The 20,860-nt window shown below is 43.1% G+C and overlaps 2 protein-coding genes across 5 annotated transcripts in view; one reads left to right on the top strand and one right to left on the bottom strand.

Annotated features, from left to right (window-relative positions):
- Window positions 1-415: 415 nt before the first annotated feature.
- On the bottom strand, window positions 416-16,315 carry CIAO2A (cytosolic iron-sulfur assembly component 2A). Its single transcript, XM_014601157.3, has 5 exons — window positions 16,105-16,315; window positions 9,037-9,201; window positions 5,711-5,760; window positions 3,235-3,280; window positions 416-904 (listed from the first exon to the last, which is right to left on the bottom strand). Exons 1-5 carry the CDS (start codon window positions 16,217-16,219, stop codon window positions 807-809), a joined length of 474 nt encoding a protein of 157 aa, XP_014456643.1. The 5' UTR covers window positions 16,220-16,315; the 3' UTR covers window positions 416-806.
- Window positions 16,316-16,389: 74 nt separating this feature from the next.
- SPG11 (SPG11 vesicle trafficking associated, spatacsin) overlaps window positions 16,390-20,860 on the top strand; it is a 49,745-nt gene continuing 45,274 nt past the window's right edge. The window contains exons 1-4 of one of the 4 annotated variants that reach the window (XM_059714498.1): window positions 16,390-16,672; window positions 17,344-17,531; window positions 19,249-19,476; window positions 20,603-20,801. In XM_059714498.1, the coding sequence (XP_059570481.1) occupies window positions 16,455-16,672; window positions 17,344-17,531; window positions 19,249-19,476; window positions 20,603-20,801 (833 nt within the window). In that variant the 5' untranslated portion in view covers window positions 16,390-16,454. The remainder of the gene's footprint in view (window positions 16,673-17,343; window positions 17,532-19,248; window positions 19,477-20,602; window positions 20,802-20,860) is intronic. The other 3 variants (XR_002093336.2, XM_019496933.2, XM_006267622.4) reach the window with 3 other exon arrangements.

The raw sequence follows: 20,860 nt of genomic DNA, 5'->3' as shown, positions 1-20,860 counted from the left end.
CAGCGTACTGCAAGCAGCTTTCATCAAGAAAAAAAAAAGAACGTGTCATTCTACTTTCTGCCTGTTCATTCACAATCATTTCATTATTTAGGTATCAAAAACAGCAGCACAGGAAGTGCTTTTTTGCACAAGATTCCTGGTTAGAAAGCATTTGAAATCTAGGAACTCTCCATTTTTAAGGACACAAAAAACATCACCACTGAGGTTGTATAATCAACAATATTTTGAATTTGTTGAATAATCAACAATATTTTGAAATTTCAAATATCAAATAAAGTTTTACATGTCTTTCAACTTCTATGACTCACAGTGTGGAAATACAGGATATGTGAAGACACATGAAGACATTTACTTCTCTGTTTAATATAGCAAGAGAAATTTGTGAGATTAGAGCAAGAAGATTCAAAACAAGAACTGGCTTTTCATTATAAGAATCTATATTTATTTATGGGTTTTTACAGCGTAGTGATTGAAATGTTCCACTTGAACAGAGTGGAAACTTAACCTGCAAAATTGGTTTTATATCACGATGTGCATCAGAAGGCAACACAGCTGGCTCTTAACTCAATAAAATATTTCTCTGTTAACACCAAATATTACAAATTCTTAAAATTACACACTTCATTTAATTTTATATCCTGCAACTTACCTCCTTATAATTTAAATCTGTTATATAAATGATTTCCCTTAAAAAAACATGCAGCAGATATAAAGAACTCAAGTATTAAGCACAAGGCCTTAAGGTTTTACAAAGATATTAAAACAAATGTATCAAAACAATCATAGCTCTGTGGTTTCTGCAGCCGCTAATCAGGTTCTGTGACACACTGCTCCACAATTTCACGCAAGTTTGGATTCTCCATTGCAGCCGCTACTCTCTCCTTATCATTTATTTGCTTGTTGACTGCAAAATACCAGATGAAAAGTCAAGTCAGGCATTTTACCAATCCAAGTTTCCCTGAACTTTTGCAGTTTAAGCCAGTAGGGTCCTAGTCTGACTTTTTGCATAACACTGACCACAGACTGTCACCAACTAATTCCATCAACAAGCCCATGATTTCTGGTTAAGATAGAGCTGATAATTTTTAGAAAGACATCCACTCCCCCCCCACCCGATTAAAAGTGAGAGAACAGCCACCACACCCCTAGATAAGTTGTTGCCATGATCAAGCACTTTCACTTACTTAAAACAGTGCATTTGTATAGTTTGAATGTATCCTACTACAGTTTCTAGCCATATGATTAAGAAAAAAAAAAGAGTCTGGGAGCAGGGGGGAGGAGGACAAAACACAAATTTTCCCTGGCCAAAAAAAATTCTAGACATACTTTAGGGAGAAAATGAAAAAAGAACAAACATTTGAAACATGGCATAGATACAGTCTTTCTTGGCTTTTTATTTAAAAATTCTCTCTCAAAACAGAGATAGAAGTTTTTAAACTGAACGTGCAACAGAGAGTATCAAGGTCCTGTAGATTCTTTAAAAAAATGCTAAGAAATATTTATTAGGGTTGTGTGAAATTTCAGCAGCCGTTTCATTCTGGAGGCGTTTTGGGCCGTTTCGGCACCCAAAAGACCAAGTCCAAATCAAAACAGAAGACTCTGAAACAAATCAGAAGGCTCCAAAACATTTCAGAGAATTTCAGAGTTTCAGAGCCAGGCTTGCAGGGAAACAAAAACTAAGAAGAGGGAGGGGAAAGAGGGTGGGGGGAAGGACTGCTCTAATATAGACATGTAGTCCCGGTTCGATTCCCCAGCTCTCTGATCATTACCCCAGCTCTTCCCGGGGAGTGGGGTGCAAGCCCCCAATCTGTTCATGCGGTTTCAGCAGGCTGCCGCTGCAGGCTGGGGCTAGCAGCAGCCTCTTGTGCCGAAAAAACTGGTGCTGCCACTGGTCCTAGCCTGCAGCAGCAGCCTGCTGAAACCCGGCCTGTGGATCCAGGGTCCCGCGCCCCCCAGAAAGAGTTGGGGGAATGATCAGAGAGCTGGAGAATCGAACCTGGGGCTGGGGAATCCCTGCTGCGTGACCTGGCTCCACAGGGAGAAGAGATCCGCCCTGGGAGGGCAATTCTGCGGTGCCACACTTCGAGAAGGATGCAGATAACCTGGAGAGGGTACAGAGAAGGGCAACTCGTATGGTCAAGGGCTTGCAGACCAAGCCCTACAAGGAGAGACTAGAGAAACTGGACCTTTTCAGCCTCCGCAAGAGAAGGTTGAGAGGCGACCTTGTGGCTGCCTATAAGTTCATCACGGGGGCACAGAAGGGAATTGGTGAGGTTTTATTCACCAAGGCACCCCCGGGGGTTACAAGAAACAATGGCCACAAGCTAGCAGAGAGCAGATTTAGACTGGACATTAGGAAGAACTTCTTCACAGTTCGAGTGGCCAAGGTCTGGAACGGGCTCCCAAGGGAGGTGGTGCTCTCCCCTACCCTGGGGGTCTTCAAGAGGAGGTTAGACGAGTATCTAGCTGGGGTCATCTAGACCCAGCACTCTTTCCTGCTTATGCAGGGGGTCGGACTCGATGATCTGTTGAGGTCCCTTCTGACCCTAACATCTATGAATCTATGAATCTGGGGTATCCTTACCGCCGCCACCTGCCCTGCGCAGCCCCGTGTCGTGAAAAGGATCAGAAAGCTGCGCGGGGGTCTCCTTGCCTGCATGGAGGGCAGTGGCCCTTCCCCTTCCCTAGGTGAGCTACCCTCAGCCCCATCCTGCTCCCTGCTGGGGCCCTGCAACCCCTGGCCCCAAGCCCCACCCGGCTGGGTAGGGCTGTATGCAGCTTCCCTTGCAGCCCGTTCAAAACAGATTTGGTGGAGCCAAATCTCTGAAACAGATTTGACTGAAACAAAACAGGATAGTGATCTGAAGCACCGAAACAAATCACTATCCTCCAAAACAGCCGAATCTGAAACCGAATTGAAACACACCAGTTTCGCACAGCCTTAAGTTTATCTCAGTGGATGTTAAAAAATTGCAAGATCAAACACCCATAGTAAACTCCAGAAGTTTATTCACTGGCATATCTGCAGCATGTTATTTATTTTCCCCTTAAAAGTATGCCTCAAAGATATATCTATGTGCAACATGAACAAGCTGAACCAACTTCCAAGGTTTCTTAAAACAGCATGTTTTATCATACAGTTTTGCCACTGTACTCTCCACCTCTCCTCTGTCCTCAACCCTCCCAACCACAGAATCAGAAGCTACATTCATTTAATTTACAAGATTCACTTACTGTCTTCCTCAGTGGAATGCGTACCTTCTGATATGTAGATTTCCAACTAAGTAAGAGATAAATAATGTTAGTAGCAAAAATGAATAGTTATACTCCTGCACTGCTAAAAGACAGACATCTTGTCCAAAGAACACTTACTTGAGCAGTGTGTGTGTCAATGATGCTATTTCACTATCTACAATAGTTGTGCTAGACTTTTTCATACTCTGGATGACATCTTCACCACCTTACAGACATCTCCCCTCTATCTTGCAATTGCACAGGCCAATGTTCCTTCCATGAGTAACGAAGCATCACAGCGATAACTTTATCAGTTGTTCACATAGACAAGTAATGCAGTGAAACGGCTGAAAATTTGGCAAAGAGCCAGCACTATCTTTCCAGCCAGCCCTCAGGACCTCAATGCAGGAGGCAGTGGCCCAAGAAAACATTGCAACGATTACTTTCATAAACAGATTAAACACATCTGAGAAAAAACCTTCTAGGAGGAGCTCCTACAAGCTAACAATGCTTCATCTTTTAAAAGCCTGAAGAGCTAAAGCATCCGAGTCAAAATGTATAACACTAGGACAGATCCTGTCACAATAGCACCTTACAGTTTCATAACTGCTAGCCTTGGCGTCAAGGTAACAGCTCTCAACTAAAGGCTATTCTCATACAGCATATGAATGATATACATAGATCGAACCCCAACTCCCTGCAAAGGCTAAATTACTGTAGTGACTTTACTGTAACACTGTTTTTGCTGTAAAATTAAAAGACTGAACTACAAATGTATTTAAATTACCACAGCTTTCATTTCAGCAGTGTAATAAAAGTGATTTGTTATGAATCAACAATGCTATATATTTGCCGCATCATACACACTGCTTTAGGATATCCCTTACAACAGTTTAACTGGTAATATAATTCAACATCTTCAGTACCAAATAATTAATAGATCAGTACTAGTGAACTCATCCTAAACCTGAGGAGACCCAAGAAACAGGTGTATTTTTAACTAAGTGATCTCAACACTGCATTGCCCATCTGCAGTTGAGTTCCCTTGGCTATTCAGTGGGTGCATCTACACCTCGCTCTAGGGGGATGCAGTGATGCGCTGTGTCCCTGTACAGTGCACTACAGCTGTAGATGACACGGGTCTACATGTGATCGCTAGCTATGCTGCCAGTGGCACACTCACCGCTCATAGTGCGCTGCTACGGTGACGTATTAGGGAAAATTTAAGTGTGCGCCACCCATACAGTGCAGTACAGGCTGTTACTGCTGCGTGTTTTAGTACTTCCAAAAAGAGGCACTAAAGTACAGCGCAGTAACAACATTGCTGTACAGAGAGGCGTAGACATACCCAGTTTTATCACAGTATCCATCATATCTCTACCATGTTTTTAAGAGGAGATGGCAAACGCTCATTAGTTATTTTGTTATATGCATGTCCTTTGGGAGCGAAAACTCTTAGAAATCCGAACCCTGAAATTACTTTGATTGTAAATACAAGTGAGTTTTGGAAGGTCAAAGCCAACTTTTAACTAATGAGGTTAAAAGAAACTTTTCCTAGGGATGGTTTGTCTCAAAAATTCCCTACTACATGATTTCTTAAACCTTCCAGTAAAGTAGCTAGAGCAGAAATGGTATTCAGGATTAGGGTGACCACTGGATATAGCAATTCTTCAGTTTAGGAAAACAAATCCCATTTCCATACCTGGTTCCATAAGCAATCTCTGCAGTTTTTCTACGCTCTTCTAGCAAAATCACTAACAGTCTATTTCAGTTTGTTTTACAGATTACCTTTGCACTGCAGACTCCACTGGCAGTGTAAGTTCTGTCTAAAGTCAAACATTTAAAAAGATGGCAGATTGCATATTAAGCTATCTTGCCCTCAAGTCAGCTTGCTTCCTCAATCAGGTTGAACTGTGGTTGCCCACAGTGTTTCTCAGGGACTGAAAAATCTAGTAAGTAGTTAAACATCAATGACAGTCGCAATGCCTGGGTGCTCCGAAGCATTCTAATGGCCCACAGTTCTTTCTGGTAAGGCTTCAACAGAACTTAAAATAGTCGTAGTTAAAGTGTCCTGTCTTTCATCGTTCATTGGTTGTCATTTGTTTTCAGAAAACTGATGGTGATCAGGTTCTCCTTATTGCCAGATTTCTGAAACTTAGAGCACTAAGTGTTGTGTCTTTCGAAAGCAGTTTTTCTCAACTCCCTTTTTCTCAAAGCATTTGCCAAAGTCACTGTTACTACAACCTTCCTTCATATGCTGTGACTGCGCAATATTTGATAGGGTTGGCATGTTGTAGCTGTCATGGTCCGGGAAATATACATATGCAATATTCAGAAAGACATATCTTTGACCATAATTTAAAAGCTAAGTAAGCAATCCCAAGGGGTATTTTTACACAAAAAGCTAAAAACCAAAAACTGTTATTTGACACACTTGTGCATGGTCTGATAAGAGAATAATAGAAAAATTCTTTACCTTGTGTTTAAAAGGCAAACATCTCTGAAGTTTTATTCGTAAACAAAGCCCTGCATAAAAAAGTAAAATAAAAAGATGACAACTATTTGCACCCAAGAATGCCGATACAGTTGACGATTGTCACTCTTTAGCATCTTTAACAGAAGCCCAATAAATGCATGACAACAAAAATGAACAACACTCTGACCAAGAGATGCTTTTTCCCTGTCAGCGAGGCAGCATATTAATAGGAAAGCCAGTGCTATACCTCATTTGAGTTGCACTAAACTCTCATTTTTCTCCACTCTCTACATTCTTCCACTAGAGGTTAGTATCTACTACTGTCTTGCCAAATGCAGTTAAACATATTTCTTTTGGAAGACTTTCCCTAGTTAGCAAACTAGCATTAGTTTAAAATGTTATACAAAGCTGGAACAATCCAGTGGAATCCTTCTCAACCTCCAAAGCTTGCTGTATACCTGACCTAATCAACAGTTAACTGATTTCCATTGTACATTATTACATTTGTTAAATGCTGGTCATGTGTACAATACTATACAAGGCACAGAAGAATCTGGTGTGGCGAGTTTACAATTTAAATCTGGCTTAATACATTAAACGAACTACTGATGGAACAGTGAAAAAACACTGCACGTTACCTATAAGCATTTAAATGCAGCATTTTTAAATGTATTACTGCACCAGCTGAATTCTTGTAGTGGTAAGTTACTAGATTGCATGCAATTACCTAGAAAAAATTATATAAAATTGTGAAGTGTTCAACTCCTTAAGCATCAAAACCAGCACAGGAAGATGAAGAGGTTATTTTAATTCATTGCACAGGTCAGATCATCATCCAGGAGTTCCTTAGAAGAGGAGACTCTTACAGATATCGGCCAACTTTACAGTCACCTGGCGATTCCCCATAAGACTGATCTTTTAATAATCCCAGAAGTTATTAGCCATGTTACTCTGAAGTCATGCAAAAGGTAAGTCATTGCCTGTGAAACTCATGTTCCTCTGAACCAGTAAGTCCCTACAGTGCTACCCTGCCCTACTTTCTGCCTTAACAGTTACAGAAAAAAAAGATATTCCATCTTTCTCATCTACCTGTTCCTTTCTGCCTGATGTTTGCTATCTGCCTAGACTTTTAAAAAATGCCTTTCTTAAATTTTGAATAAATTAAAAATCACTCATATGTAGGCTCTGCAATTCCTACTAGTTAGTTAAAATAAAATCTATCAAAACAAACTGAACAAACAACTCCCCTCTTTACCAAACAGCAGCATGTAATGCCAACACCTAAGCATATTGCTCTGCCCCAACGGTCAGTTAACAGATACAGGCCCTGCAAAATGCCCTGTAGGTCAATAAAAATCCTGTCTACTTCAGACAGAGAAGAGGTGGCGATTCAAAGTCCTCTATGGACACCATGCTATTAGTTAATCCCCTTTCCACTATATCAAAGAGGATTTAACATCAGCAACTACACCAATCATCGTTAAGGGTACTGCCAAGTTGAGAGAAGCCTAGTAAGAAACAGAAGAAAAATTAGCAACTTGAAATCAAGTAGCTGTGCAGGTGACAGGAAGTTTACAGCCTATTTCCACATGCTACAGGGGTTTAGATGGTTACTGTAGCCCTTTCCTTTGACAGAATGAGGAACTGTGACTTAAGTTGTGCAACACAACAGAAATCAAACCCCAGAAATCACATCCACTTTTGGTCAGCCAACTATTTCACTTTTCTGTAACAGCAAAAGTCCTAAACATGTTGCAAATGCGAGCAGCCCTGCTGATGTTAGGTACCCGACACTCCTGGGCATCACGTTTTTTGTAAGTAAATTATTTAGTAGCTGGTAAGTCAATGCTTTATGTGTACCTTTGCTTTTCCATTATCCCAGCACTTACAACCCAATTTCTCTCATTAAAATTCAAACACTGATTTTCTTTTAAGGAAAGTATTTAAAATATGTCAATTGGGAATCTTTCTGGCTGTAAAATGAGCCAGACCTAATGCATTCGAATATAAGGTCTTCACAGAACTGAAGCCTAGTTACGTTACAGGTATAGCCGATCCTCCACCCCCTCAATGTGAAATTAAAGAAAATAAGCAAAACAGAGCTTTATTCTAGCTCAAGATCCCTTAAAAATGAAATCAAAGGCCTCTCACATAATTCTGGAGATCTGAGAGACTATTTTTCTCTAAACTTCTTTACCAGTGGCAAAATGAAGGAATCATGTATGATTTCCAAGTATCCCACCTAAACATGGGCTCCTATCAACTACCTTTCTTCAGAAGAATATCAGCCAGGTGACTCCCAGATCGTAAAAACTAAAATATATGTATTTGAAATATATGACATATCTAGATAAGGAAGCCATTAAAGAGCTAACTTTTTTTTTGGTCTTTAATGGGAGTTTTGTGAGTGTAATAACTTCAGAAACTCACCTCACAAGTTTTTTTGGATTTTCTGCTTTATTTTTTTTAAGTCCCTGATGGTTACTGTCTGAAGGAAATACAACGCACCTTATGATAGTCTGTGGTCACTACACACTATCATGTTATTGTATTACTGAGCCTTATCATTTATCATCTATGCGTACTTCAACATTACTGCTTCGGTCTCATTTATTTTCAAAATAATCTGGCCATTGTAGTTGTAAGATGTCTTTACCATGGTTGGTAAATACTTAGACCACCTAAAGCAAGGTTAGGCTGTTACTTGGTTTACTTCTGCACCAAGCCATCTTGCAGTGCATCTGGAAACATTCCTGTGGATTCACAGTTTCACAGTTGTAGGGTCAGAAGGGACCTGAGCAGATCATCAAGTCCAACCCCTGCCCTGGGCAGGAAAGAGTACTGGGGTCAAACGACTGATTGATACTGAATTATCGCTACTTGTTCGTTTGCAATACACTACTTAAAAATGAACGCTTATACTGAATTGTAAAACACTGCAAGATCCATATTAAGAAGAGTTATTTTTAAAAGACTGCTGTCAAGCCAAAAATTATCCAATCTATAGTGCAGCTTGGGCCTAACAGGCAGAAGTCATGAAGTCATGCACATGCAGCCCCAGGCCTCTCTTCTTTGTATCAGTGTTTCTTGCAACAGCCATACCCAAAAATAATGAACTTTAGAGAATAAACCCCCTAAACAGGAACTAGAAGTTTTATTTGGTTTCTCAAGAGACTAAATTAAAAATATTATAGTACTTCTCAGCTTTGTTAACAGTTTCCAATATACAATTCCAAGTCAAATAGGTGACAAACCTTTAGTAAAAACAAAGGCTATAGAGTTAACAAAAAACAATAAAGGGGGCCTGAATAAAATACAAGTCTTACCAATGAGAGTAGCCAAAGAGCAATGAGGTACTGTTGGAGTAAACCTGATTATAACCAGATATTCATCTTCATTTATCTCATGTACTTCAACACAGCTTTCTGTTACCACTTCCAGTTCTTCTAAAGTGTTGGGCTTCTCTGGGTCCCGAATAGTTCGAATTATATCTAAAACGGAAGAAAATACACCAGAAATGAAGGAACTTTTATAAGTAGAAACATTCAAAAAATTCACAGGGTTTTAAGAGGTTGTCTTCTTAGCAGTTCTCGTTGTTCATTCCCAGAAAAGGCCTGGTTACTGAAACCTCTTTCTGCTCGGTTTACCAAAGAGTAACAGAAGCCAAAAAATGCTAAGAATATTTCTATGCCCATGACACTTAACGTTAGAAGCATCAATTCTGCATGGCAGTGAAGGTCCGATGGTCCGATAGTCAAAACACAGACCTTACACAGAATGCGTGCAAATTCTAGTTTATCTTGTGAATATATCAAGCCCTTTTTAAAAAGTCTCTGTGGCTGTCCAGGCCTACCTTATGAAAAAGGTAACAGTTCCAATTGTGTGCACAGTACTTTATGTATTGAAAGCAAAAAATAAGAAGTCTTTATCTTGCACAACTTATAAAAGCACTTCACAAGATTCGGCTCAGGAAGCCTTTTGGCTTCTATTATTTTTCAGTATTTCTCATTATAATCTAATTTAGGACATCCTGAAGATTGCCAAGTGCCTCCAGTTTAAGTTTACTTATTTGGGAGCAATAGAGTCAAAGTCTCAAATAATTACTCATTCTACTGTATTCAATACAGACTGTAAAACAGGAGTGGGAAACTATTTTGGCCAGAGGGCCACTTAGGAAGTTTTAGTGAGCTGTCGCAGGCCAGGTCAGTACCCTTTTCCCCGTCACAGCATGGGGTGGCGTGACCTGGAATTGGGATCGCAGACTGGTGACAGCACAGAGCTGGGGCCTGGGGCAGAGACGCAATCTGCTCCCCACGTGTCCCTGCCCATGGAACCAGCAGCCATCACAGGGACGTGCAGGGAGCGGATTGTGGCTCTCACCCAGGCCACAGCCCTGGCCCCGTGCCATCACCACCCTGTAATCCTGGCCCCAGCTGCTTCCGGATGCAGCTCCCTGACCACCTGTGGCCCCATCCCATCCTCCCGCCTGCACGGCCTACTCACGCAGATCCCACCCCCAGCCGTGGGTGCGGGGCAGACAGGCTGGAGTGCCTGGGCAGTGGGGCTGGTTCGGCAGCAGCAGCCAGAAGGAGCCACTGCTGGGGCTGCCAGGAAACCCAGTCCAGCCACCACGCCACACCAGCCCTACAAGAGCTATAGCCCAGGCTGCCCCCCCATGCCAGGGCTGGGTAGGGTCAGTGGACCTGCTGCAGGCCAGACAAAATGCCTTGCCAGGCCAAATTCAGCCTCCAGGCCATATTTTGCCCACCCCTGCCATAAAAGCTAACTTTGAACTCAAAGTCGCCAGCAACTTCTCAAGTTTTATTTATTTTTTTAAAAGATCATCCCTATCCAAACCATTTTGCCCCATCTCAGGTAGGGCATGGTACTAGATGACCTATGGAGGTCCCTTCCAGCCCTACCTCTCTCTGATTCTATAAAAATTCAGCCCTTGCAGAGACTCCAATTAAAGTTAATCAGGTTTTAACAGTCCGGAAATTAACCCATTGAAGTTTCTTGCCTCGAGAGTTTTACCAACAGTGATTAAGACTACAGTCTATAGTCAACCTTTTTTTGACTCAAGGCATCCCAGAGAAGCATTCATATACAAACAGCTTAGTTTACTCGTATACAAACAGTTTAGTTGCCAGCTTAGTTTTCACTTATTTTTTGACCACAGAAAAATAACAGAGCAATTCTTCTGTTGCAAAGAACTCAGAAAACCCATAAGAGCTCAGAACACGTTTAACATTATGGGTTCCTATTTGAAATCTCTGAGTTAATCATCATGTGAATCATGTTTGTGTTGAGAATGACTAGACTATACAATGCATTGGTTACATACAGGTCTAGAATGTACTGCTGCATTAAAGAGAGGGATCAAACCAAAATCAAAATGTTTTACTTTCTAGTGAAATTCACTGCCAGTGTTAAGATTTCAGTTATCATGTGAGTGTATAAGTTACAATGTTTGTATACGAGTGCTTGTGTTTTAGTGTATGAGATCCAATTACTGAGTACTTGAAGTACAGCTAATAATCCAACTGAATTAATGTTAGTGAAAAAGCATGCAGCTGAAGCCTCACTCTATTGGCATAATAAATTACTGCTGTTTACAGACTAGAGTGCTTCAAGAACCACATAAGCCACAGCTTACATCTGACCTTCAATTTTTTATGAGCAGCATTTCTACAGGGTAATTTATAGACCACACGGTAATAAATAAAAATAATGTGTTTGTCTTATGATTTTAGGTGGTTTGGATTTAAACAAATTCATATTTATAAAATATTTTCCTGTCCTCACAAGTTCTATAAAATGCCAACTATTAATGCCTCTTTAGAAGCGAGAATCTTGGATTCAAAAGTCATTAAACATTTGTCATTATTGTGACAAAAGCTGGGATTTTCAAACAGGGCCCACAAGATAAAAACACCCAACTAACAACTTACAAAGGGATTATGCACCTATCTGACACCAAGAACTAGAATAGTTCTCAGTATTAGAAACATAGTCCCTGGGCCTGCTAGTCTTGATGCTCTACGGGACATTAAGCCCGAATTCAATTTATCGGTTAGTAGAGAAGAAACCCTTTTAACCAACAGCTCTGGTTTTAAATATTTGAAGCATAAAAGCACACGCTGAGGTTTTGAGCAGCTCGTGTGCTTGTAGGAAGCTACTAATAGTTTTATTTTTAAATTATTTTACAGTTATTGTGAAGCTGGTGATTAAGGAGGACATTTTCAAAGGAGCTGAAGTCTGTGAGCAGGAGATCAGAAAGGGCACACAGACCCGGGAGCAGCAGACTGGGCAGGGAAAGGGGATGAGAGTGTCATTTGGGAAGGATGCAGGGCTAATATGTGGCACAGCTACCAGCAAGGTTGCCCCCCACTGAACTGGGACAAGAGAGGCTTATCAAAACTAAGGTTTAGGGCACAAGCCGAAGGTCAACTAGCTCAATAAGGAATCCTTTTACTATGGCCTCCAACGGTACATAACTGAAGAGCTGCACAAGTGAATGATGGGCTCCCATACACGTTTCTCTACGCACTGGGGCATGGTGCTACTATTGGCATGATAACAGGAATCCGTTGATGTGTGCCACAGTAGTTAAAGGCACCACAAGAGTGCAACCACACCACCATTTCGAAGAACATTATAAAAAAAAACTTTTTTTCCAAGCTAGGAGAAGGATAAATTTTGCATTTTTTGCAGAGGGAAGAATCATAATCATATTGTGACAAGGGGGGGATGATGCATTTAAAATGAGACAAAATGCTTCCTTTTTTTGCCAAGTACTTTTCTCTTTTTTGATCAAAAAAGAGAAACGTAGGCTCACTATTTCAGATAGCAAAAGCAAGCCTGAGTGAAAGTATACCTGAAAGAGTAAACCTGAAAGATTTTCCATTCTTGTTTCTCCCCCACTCCCTTTAAACTCCTAGGCATGGGCTCACATGGAAGATTTTGTAACCATCTTAACGAGGCCAATACAAAAATAATGCACTAATCCATATTTATCCGTACCAGCTAAAAATAAGCCTCGTATGGAATCATTTTCTTTGTCATATAAAATGTAGGAACCAATTATATTTCATTTGTTATGTGCTATGTTAAAGAGCATTAACCTTTGCAGGGCACTTTTCTTGTACCCTGTAACAATTTAAACACATTTCATTGTACAAGCAAATAGAAGGAGTTTTACTAGTAATAGTTTTATATAGCATACAAAGTTTTAAAGATGAATCCCAAAGCAAGACTCAGAACATGTTTTAGTGGGTGCTCCCTAAAGACACATAACCTTCTACATGGATTCAGCAAGATTTGAGTGATTGCGGGGGAGTACACTTCAACAAAGTGCTCCAATAGATTTAGGCAAACATTTATTGCATGGATACCTGCAATCACAGGGGACTGAAGTCAGTGACTTTATATATACTGTCCAGTCCTATATTTCTCACATTTATATGACATCTGGCATGACTGGGAACCACAGCATCTTGATTCTACACCCAACTATTCCCATTGGGGCAAGTCACCTCAATCCAGTTCAGCTGAATCTAGGTGCCTTTCAGTCTAGCAAAGTTATCCTCACACCAGCAGGGGCTTAGGAAACAGCTATTATTTACTTTCTTGTTCCTGCTGAGCTGAGATATCCAAGCACCTACTCTCATCGACTTTGCTGGGAGTTAGATTCCTAAATATCATCTGGACCTAACTGAGGCCCTGTCTACATTACCACATGCTCAGCATCAGCACCTTCAAGTACTCTGCAGACTGTCTCCAGAACCAGAAACATAACTGGAGCACCACATGCCAGCTAAATGTAATTGAGCAGTTTTAGGTAGCTCAGGTGAGCTAACTCCACTACTCCCGATTTAAGAGGTGACCCATTCCAAGCAGCATGTTGTGCCTGAGCATGCCACCGCCAGACACAGTATATAAGAAGTTTTTATGAACGAGGAAATTAAACTCAGATTCCCCAAGTCTCACTCCAGTACCAGAAGTATTGATCCACCCTTCTCCCAATGCCTTTTTCAGCTTTGTCAATTCAACGTAAGTGCTCACCTGCCAGTGCAACTTCAGCCAAAAATCCTAATGAAGTGTAAGGAACCATTAACATGCCCCCAAAACAGAACCATCACCATTCCTGCACCCCCAGAAATGTAATACTTCTCATCCAGCACACTGAATGCCTTGAAGGAAACTACGTAGGAGAAACCAAACAACAACTGCATATTAGAATGAACGCACACTGCAAATCTATCAAAGACAAAAATACCCAATTACCTGTGGGTGCACACTTCTCACAAGACAACTTCTCTCTCTCTCCAATCTCTCAATTCTAATCCTCAGAAGGGAATTTACAAAACACCTTTTGCAGATGAGCCTATGAACTTCACTTCATATATCTACTGGATACAAAAAGTTATGGCACATGATAACATGCCTACCATCTGATAACCTCAGGTAACCTCTCATTTTTACCAGCTGGCCAGAGACTCCCTACGCCTGATGAAGGGTGACTGCTCCCAAAAGTTTGCTAAGAACTTTTTTCCAACTACTCAGTTGGTCTAATGAAAGATATCACATCTACCCAAAGAACCTCACCTGCCTGTGTCCTTAACACCAACACAGCTACAACCAAAAACCCAACCTTCCCCTCGTGTCCCACCCCCCCTCACCTATCTGTCTCACACCCATTAACTCCTAGCTCCTCTGATCTTCATTGCCATGCATTTGCATTTTCACTGACCTGCATTTTGCATATTGGCTTAAGCTTCTATTCGACCCTAGACAGCACACAAACACCAGCAGGCTCTCCCTATGCCTGAAGGAGAGCGCTTGCATCTGAAAGCTTGCAAAGAACCATTTGCCAACTGCCCAGTTGGTCTAATAAAAAGATATCACATTTACTCAAAGCACCCTGTCTGCCATTATTCCCAGAATTCCTAAAGTACTTAAGAGAGTACAAGATTGTATTATGTCAAAAAAATAATTACAAACTATTTAAATTGACAACAAGTTCCCAAGTAAGTTCTTCCATCTCCCTTTACCACCCCTTCCCCCACTATTTAATTTTTTTTTGGAGTGGACTGGATTTAAAGAAGAGCAGTTTCTTTAAAATTGCCCAACATAAGATCCTAGCTACAGCAGCCTGCAACTTTATGGCACTTGAAATTCAAGGCTTCCAAAGCACTTTACAAGCAGAAGTATGTTGCAAGCTTCATCTCCCAAGGCGGTTTAATATTTAGCAGAACAGGAAAATCAGACAAAGTTCTTTATTGTAGGTTACTCAATAATTCAGTGACAAAGCAGGTCGGAGGGTGTGACTTCTGACTCTCTGTCCCGTGACGCAGCCACAACCCCTAGTACTGAGAGGAGACTCGCATTTAGTTGCTTTAAAAATATGCTAGACGAGTGAATCTTTTTGTGCTTTCTTGCCCAAATAGATGCTTCTTTTTTCATATGCTGCCAGATATCAGCTTCCAAATCTATAAGCCACTGTATAGTATTATCGCTCCACGTGCAGGTTCCATCTGCCCCGTCTGGGCACTTGTAAAGATTACAGGTACTCCTCGCTTAACATCCTCCCAGCGACCGCTGTTTCGTTATTACGTCTCTGATCTATTAGACAACAGACTCGTTTAAAGTTGCGCAATGTTTGGTGATAACGTTGTTTAGCCGCCGGCTGCTTGTAGGTTAATTACTGTGACATAACTGGATTCGCTTAACGTTGCTTTGCTTCAAGTTGCATTTTCCAACTTGACGTTAAGCAAGGAGCAGCTGTACAGCTTTCGGCGAACTACTGCAATGTTTGTTGGCCGGAGCCGGGGCGGTCCAAGGACATCGGCAGACAAGGTTGTCTAGGTAAAGGTGATTTCTTTTATTAAAACCAGCTAAAGAGTTGGAAGAACGACGTCTGCTGGACACCACGTTCGCGCACGGGGATGCCCAAGACGCGGCCGTATCCAGGTCTCCGTCTGCTCAGCTTGCCCAGGCTCTTCCGTGACGGTCGTGCCCCGTGGCGGACTCGCTTGTCGGTATGCAATGCCGATCTTTCCCAGCAGTCACCCCTCCGCGGAAATCGCTTCACAAAAAGTCACATTTAGGACCGACCGGTGGAGGAAGCTGGGAAATCCTCAAAACCACTACCGAAACGGGGCAGAAACGCCACTCTGCCTCGGGGACCTCGGCCAACTTAGCGCCTGTGAAAAAGTTCCCAGCCCTTCCCTTCCCAATTACCGTATTCCCCCACAAATTACCGTATTTCCCCCAGCGCGCCGGTCCTGAGGATAGGCGGGGGCATTCCCCTGCCCCTCAGAGCCACCCGGGACCCCGCTCCCTCCCCGCCCCAGGCCGAGCGCGCGCGCGCTTGCGGCGGCGAGGATAGTCACCATACACCTCGAGCGCTCGGTCCTGGTCCATGGCCTGGGTCCCCGGGGCATGGCGGCCCCTACGGAGCCCGGAGAGCCACAGCAGCCGGCCCAGCAGCCCGCCCAGCAGCGCCATCCTCCCGCTCCGCCATCGGAGGGCACCGGCCCCGCGCGGCCACCGTCCCGCCGCTCTCGCCTCAGCGCTGGCAACTTCCTGGTCGGAGGGGGCGGGGCTGACTGGCTCCCCGCCGTTGCGAGCAGGGTACTCAGCTGACCGGAAGTGAGTGTCCCGCCCAAGATGGCGGCGCCCGCGGCTGCCTCAGCCCGGGCCGGAAGTGGGGGGCCGTGAGGCGGCCGGGCACTGCCAGGGCATGGCTATGGCGGGGCTGCGGGTGCTGCTGGTGCCCCTGGGCGAGGCGGGCTCGGGCCCGGGCCCGGGCCCCCCGCGGGACGCGGTGCGGGTCAAGCTCAGCTGGGGCCAGGACGCGCTGGGCAGCCTTCTCGCCTCGGGCGGGCTGCACCTCCGGGGGCTGGCACCGGGCAGAGCCGGCCGCGGCCACGGCAGCGCCGGGCCCGGAGCCTGCGCAGAGTAAGCGCTCGGCGTGAGGGGCAGCCTGGGCTGGCGGTGCGCGTGTGTGCACGTGTGTTTCTGTGTGTGTAAGGGTGTGTATGAGTGTGTTTCTGTGTGTGTGAGGGTGTGCATGTGTGTGTGTATGCACATGTGTACGCCCGTGTGTGTTTATGCACGTGTGTGTACATGTACACGTGTTTCTATGTGTAAGGGTGTGTGCGAGTGTGTAAGGGTCTGTGTGTTTGTGCGTGTGCGCCTTTGTGGGTATGTGTAAGGGGTTGTGTGTGTACATGTACGTGTGTTTCTGCGTGTGTAAGGGTCTGTGTACATGTTTGTGTGTGTAAGGGTGTCTGTATGTGTGCGTGTGCATGTACACATGTTTCTGGGCGCGCGTACATGTGTGTTTCTGGGTGTATGTAAGGGTTTGTGGGTGTGCGTACATGTACGCCTATGTTTCTGCATGTAACATGTTCCTGTGTGGACATGCGTGTGTGTGTACGCACATACGTGTGTTTCTGTGTGTGTAGACTTGCAGCCAAAGGGGGGGTGCGCGTGTGCTCTGCAGCCGTGCGTGTGCGCGTGTGTACACTTCGCAGCCGTTGGGACGGGGTCCGGCGCGTGGGGAATAGGCTGCGGCTGGAAAGACGGTCCTGCGCACAAATAACACGCGTCGCCCGTTGCGCCCGTAGCTTTGTGTGGGAGGACACCGACCGTGAGGATGGTCCCCCCGCAAACAAGTCCAAACTACTGGTTCGTAGTGAAAACCGTGCATTACTTGTCTATGAATTCAGTACAGAGGATGGCAACTCGGACACGACTGCCCTGTACAGCTGTAAGGAAGATATGCTTAAAAAGCTCCTTGAAATTAAAAATATTTGTGAGTACATTCAGTCTGTTTTCCATATTTTTAAAGTTCTAGTGATTTTTGGGGCCCAGTTTTTGGGGGGATTTTTTCCCAGCAGCTATTAAAATAATTAGGGGATGCAGGGCTGGCATTTAGGAGTGTGTGAAATATTTTCATGCTGTCTATAATGTTTGCGGTTTCAACTCTGTATTCATGAGGTATGTGCTTAGTTATCAGTCGTCCTAATGGACTGGCCTGAAGTAAGAAACTATTGGTCAGCAAAGTGGTGCAAAGTAATGAGTGGTTCGAAGTAGGGGCGCACTGGTAGAGATTTTTTTGGCAGATAACAATGGCCGGTTTTTAATGAACCGTATTGGCCAATACCAATTTATACCCCCCACTCCCAGCACCGCCCCAGCCCAGCCGGGAAGAACCCAGCACAGCCCATCCTCGTCCCATGCATAGATCCAGGGGCACGCGCCCCCATGCCCTCCTGGGGCATAGATTCATAGATTCGTAGCTGTTAGGATCGGAAGGGACCTCAATAGATCATCGAGTCCGACCCCCTGCATAGGCAGGAAAGAGTGCTGGGTCTAGATGACCCCAGCTAGATGCTCTTCTAACCTCCTCTTGAAGACCCCCAGGGTAGGGGAGAGCACCACCTCCCTTGGGAGCCCGTTCCAGACCTTGGCCACTCGAACTGTGAAGAAGTTCTTCCTAATGTCCAATCTAAATCTGCTCTCTGCAAGCTTGTGGCCATATGCAGGGAGGGAGCCACCGACCCCTCCCTGCACCTCCTGGACGATCTGCTCATGGCTCTGTCCCATGCCCCGGCTGTGCAGCGCCTGCCCCAGCCCCACTCCCTCCCCCACAGTAGGGCCTCAGTCTGCACCTCCCCCACGCCCCTTCCCTCTCCCCACTTGTTCCCCCACAACAGACTTACCAGCCAGACCTAGCTGCTCTCCACATTGAGGGGCTGTGCTCCTGGCCGCCTGCGTGCTGCGCTGTGGCTGCACGTGTGCACGGGGCATTTCTCGGCCCCATCAGCCAGAAAACAGATTGTCAATACTGTCAATTTTCCTTATATCAGTGCCGATCTGATATGGGACCGATGTATCAGCGCGCCTCTAGGTCAAAGTATGAAATAAAAGATTACCAAAGCCCAATCTTGCAATGTTGGTAATTATTTGGAACAGGAGCATCCCATGACAGTCACAGAATGTTTTTCTTTCACTTTGTTCAGAGCTGGTGAACTCTCATATATAAAGAGCACTTTGTCCAGTTCTGGACACTGCAGTTCAAGGACAAATTTGAGTATAGAGAAGAGTAACATAGGCAGATGAGGTTCTTTGGGTAAATGTGGTATCTTTTTTTAAACCAACTAAATAGACCTGTGTTTTTACATACTGGTTTCTGTCCTACCCAGGAGAGCACAGAACACCTGCAGACTCTCCCTACACCTGAAGAAGGGTGTTTGTACCTGAAAGCTTGGAAAGAACAATTTTCCCAACTGTTTAGTTGTTCTAATGAAAGATATCACACTTGCCAAAGAACCTCGTCTGCCTATGTCTTTAGACCAACACAGCTACAACCAACACCCCCAAGAAGAGTAACAAAAATTATTAAAAGTATAGAAAACATCACATGAAAAAGATTAGAAGAGCTGGGATTATGTACTGTCATCAAAACTATCCTTTTGGATATCATCCAGCAGTGTATAGGTTTTATATTCTTATGTTTACTTTTGCAGATCTTTCTTCAATATCATCTCTGAAGATATTATTGTTTAAAAACAACACATCGTTACTGCTTGTCAACAACTTTATTCTTGTGTACCTTGCTTTTCCTGGAGAAAATTCAGAATTAGAGGCACGTGACTGCATTACCCTTAAGTTGCCTTCTCAAGCCTTGGAAAGAGTAGCAGATGCGGACCTATGTAGAGGCATTCTGTTTTTATTAGATAATTCTGGCTGGATATGTATCCTTTGTAATAGCAGCTCTCCCCCAATATAAATCATTTGAAAGCGTGAAATTATACTGCTACAAAAGTAAAACACTATCAGGATTAAGTCCAAGTTTCTTCAAGGAAACTTGACCTTCGTTATTTTGAAGGATAACAACCATTTGCTTCACAAACTGTTCTGCTGCAATCTATTCCTAGCCATTTTTTTCTTGCATTGTGTATGTTGTTTTCTCCTTTTCCTCTGAGTTAGTTGACTGTAAATAGTAACATGCATGCACATATACACAAAAGTCAAAGCAGATTCAGAAGTGTTCGGGTTTTTATATTAATATTCAGTTTTTAATTTATCAGTAAAACTATTTTTCTAATAGTCTTGATTATAAAAAATAATTTCAAAATGTTTTTTGAAGTCAAGCAATAGGTTGTATTTTCCAATACACCCCGATTGTATTGTTTGAAGTTGATCAAATTCTGTAGCAGTTTTTCCTGCTAACTGGATTTCTGTCCAGGGTAAAATTTCCTGCGTGGAATTGGAGTCCATTACTTAAATTTAAGTTTAAAAACAAAGCATAGCTGCATCCAGAAGAAGAGTGTGAGTATTTTTCAAGTAGGCTTATGTCAGTCCTTTGAAACAGTGTTTGATTCAACTTTAAACCAGTCAATCTAAAACTGTATTTGTTTGGAATTTGTATTGCCAAAATTTAAGCTGTTCTGTGTTCTAAAAGACACAGTTTATTAAAACTTGTTTTGCACAGGTTCTACATCATAAGGAAAATACATTTTGTCCTAGTGCAAAATTCAGGGATAGAGGGAAGGGTGGCTCTAGAAAGGAAGTTCAGTACCTGCAGTTGTGACACATTGCCTCCTCTGAAATATAACTCAGCTCTGATGCATTGTGTGGGTCATATTTTGTATCTGTACAGCACCTAGCACAATAGACCCCTGATCCTGCTTAGGTTCTTTTATTGCTTTGAGTACAACAGCAAAACAAACATATAATAATTCTAAATATCTAGTTGTGCAGGAACTTTTAAGAATATTGCCATGGGCTGTCAGGTAAAAGCATGTAATTATCTCATTTTCTATGTATTCTTTGTTGGGCGATTTGGAATCCATCACTTTCTTTGACATTGGAACAAAGATGTATTTGACACAGTTGATGGTGCATTATTAGCAAACATTAATGTTGCACTCTACCAAAGGGATGCTCAGGATGAGAAAGCAGAGGAGACCACTGTATCATCTCTCAAGTCAGTAAAGGTGTCACCTGATCTCAGCACTGCTGTGATAATCAATTCTTCTCATTATGCCATTGCTGTTGATTTAAATTTGTACTTCAGGTATGTTTGTCACAAAATTACAAAATGGATTTTAATAGGTTGGTTAAATTAATTATTGC

The sequence above is a fragment of the Alligator mississippiensis genome, chromosome 11 (genome assembly GCF_030867095.1).
Source record: "Alligator mississippiensis isolate rAllMis1 chromosome 11, rAllMis1, whole genome shotgun sequence".
Taxonomy (NCBI): Eukaryota; Metazoa; Chordata; order Crocodylia; family Alligatoridae; genus Alligator; species Alligator mississippiensis.
Note: the sequence above shows the minus strand (reverse complement) of the source record. Positions and strands in the feature narration are given on the sequence as shown.

Bases quoted from the DNA above. Each gene is read 5' to 3' on its own strand.
- CIAO2A (XM_014601157.3), bottom strand. From the start codon at position 16,219: ATGGCGCTGCTGGGCGGGCTGCTGGGCCGGCTGCTGTGGCTCTCCGGG. The intron at 5,761-9,036 runs GTAAGACTTGTA...TTTTTTATGCAG, and splicing joins CTCTTTGGCTACTCTCATTG to GGCTTTGTTTACGAATAAAA. The intron at 905-3,234 runs GTAAGTGAATCT...GGTATTTTGCAG, and splicing joins GCATTCCACTGAGGAAGACA to TCAACAAGCAAATAAATGAT.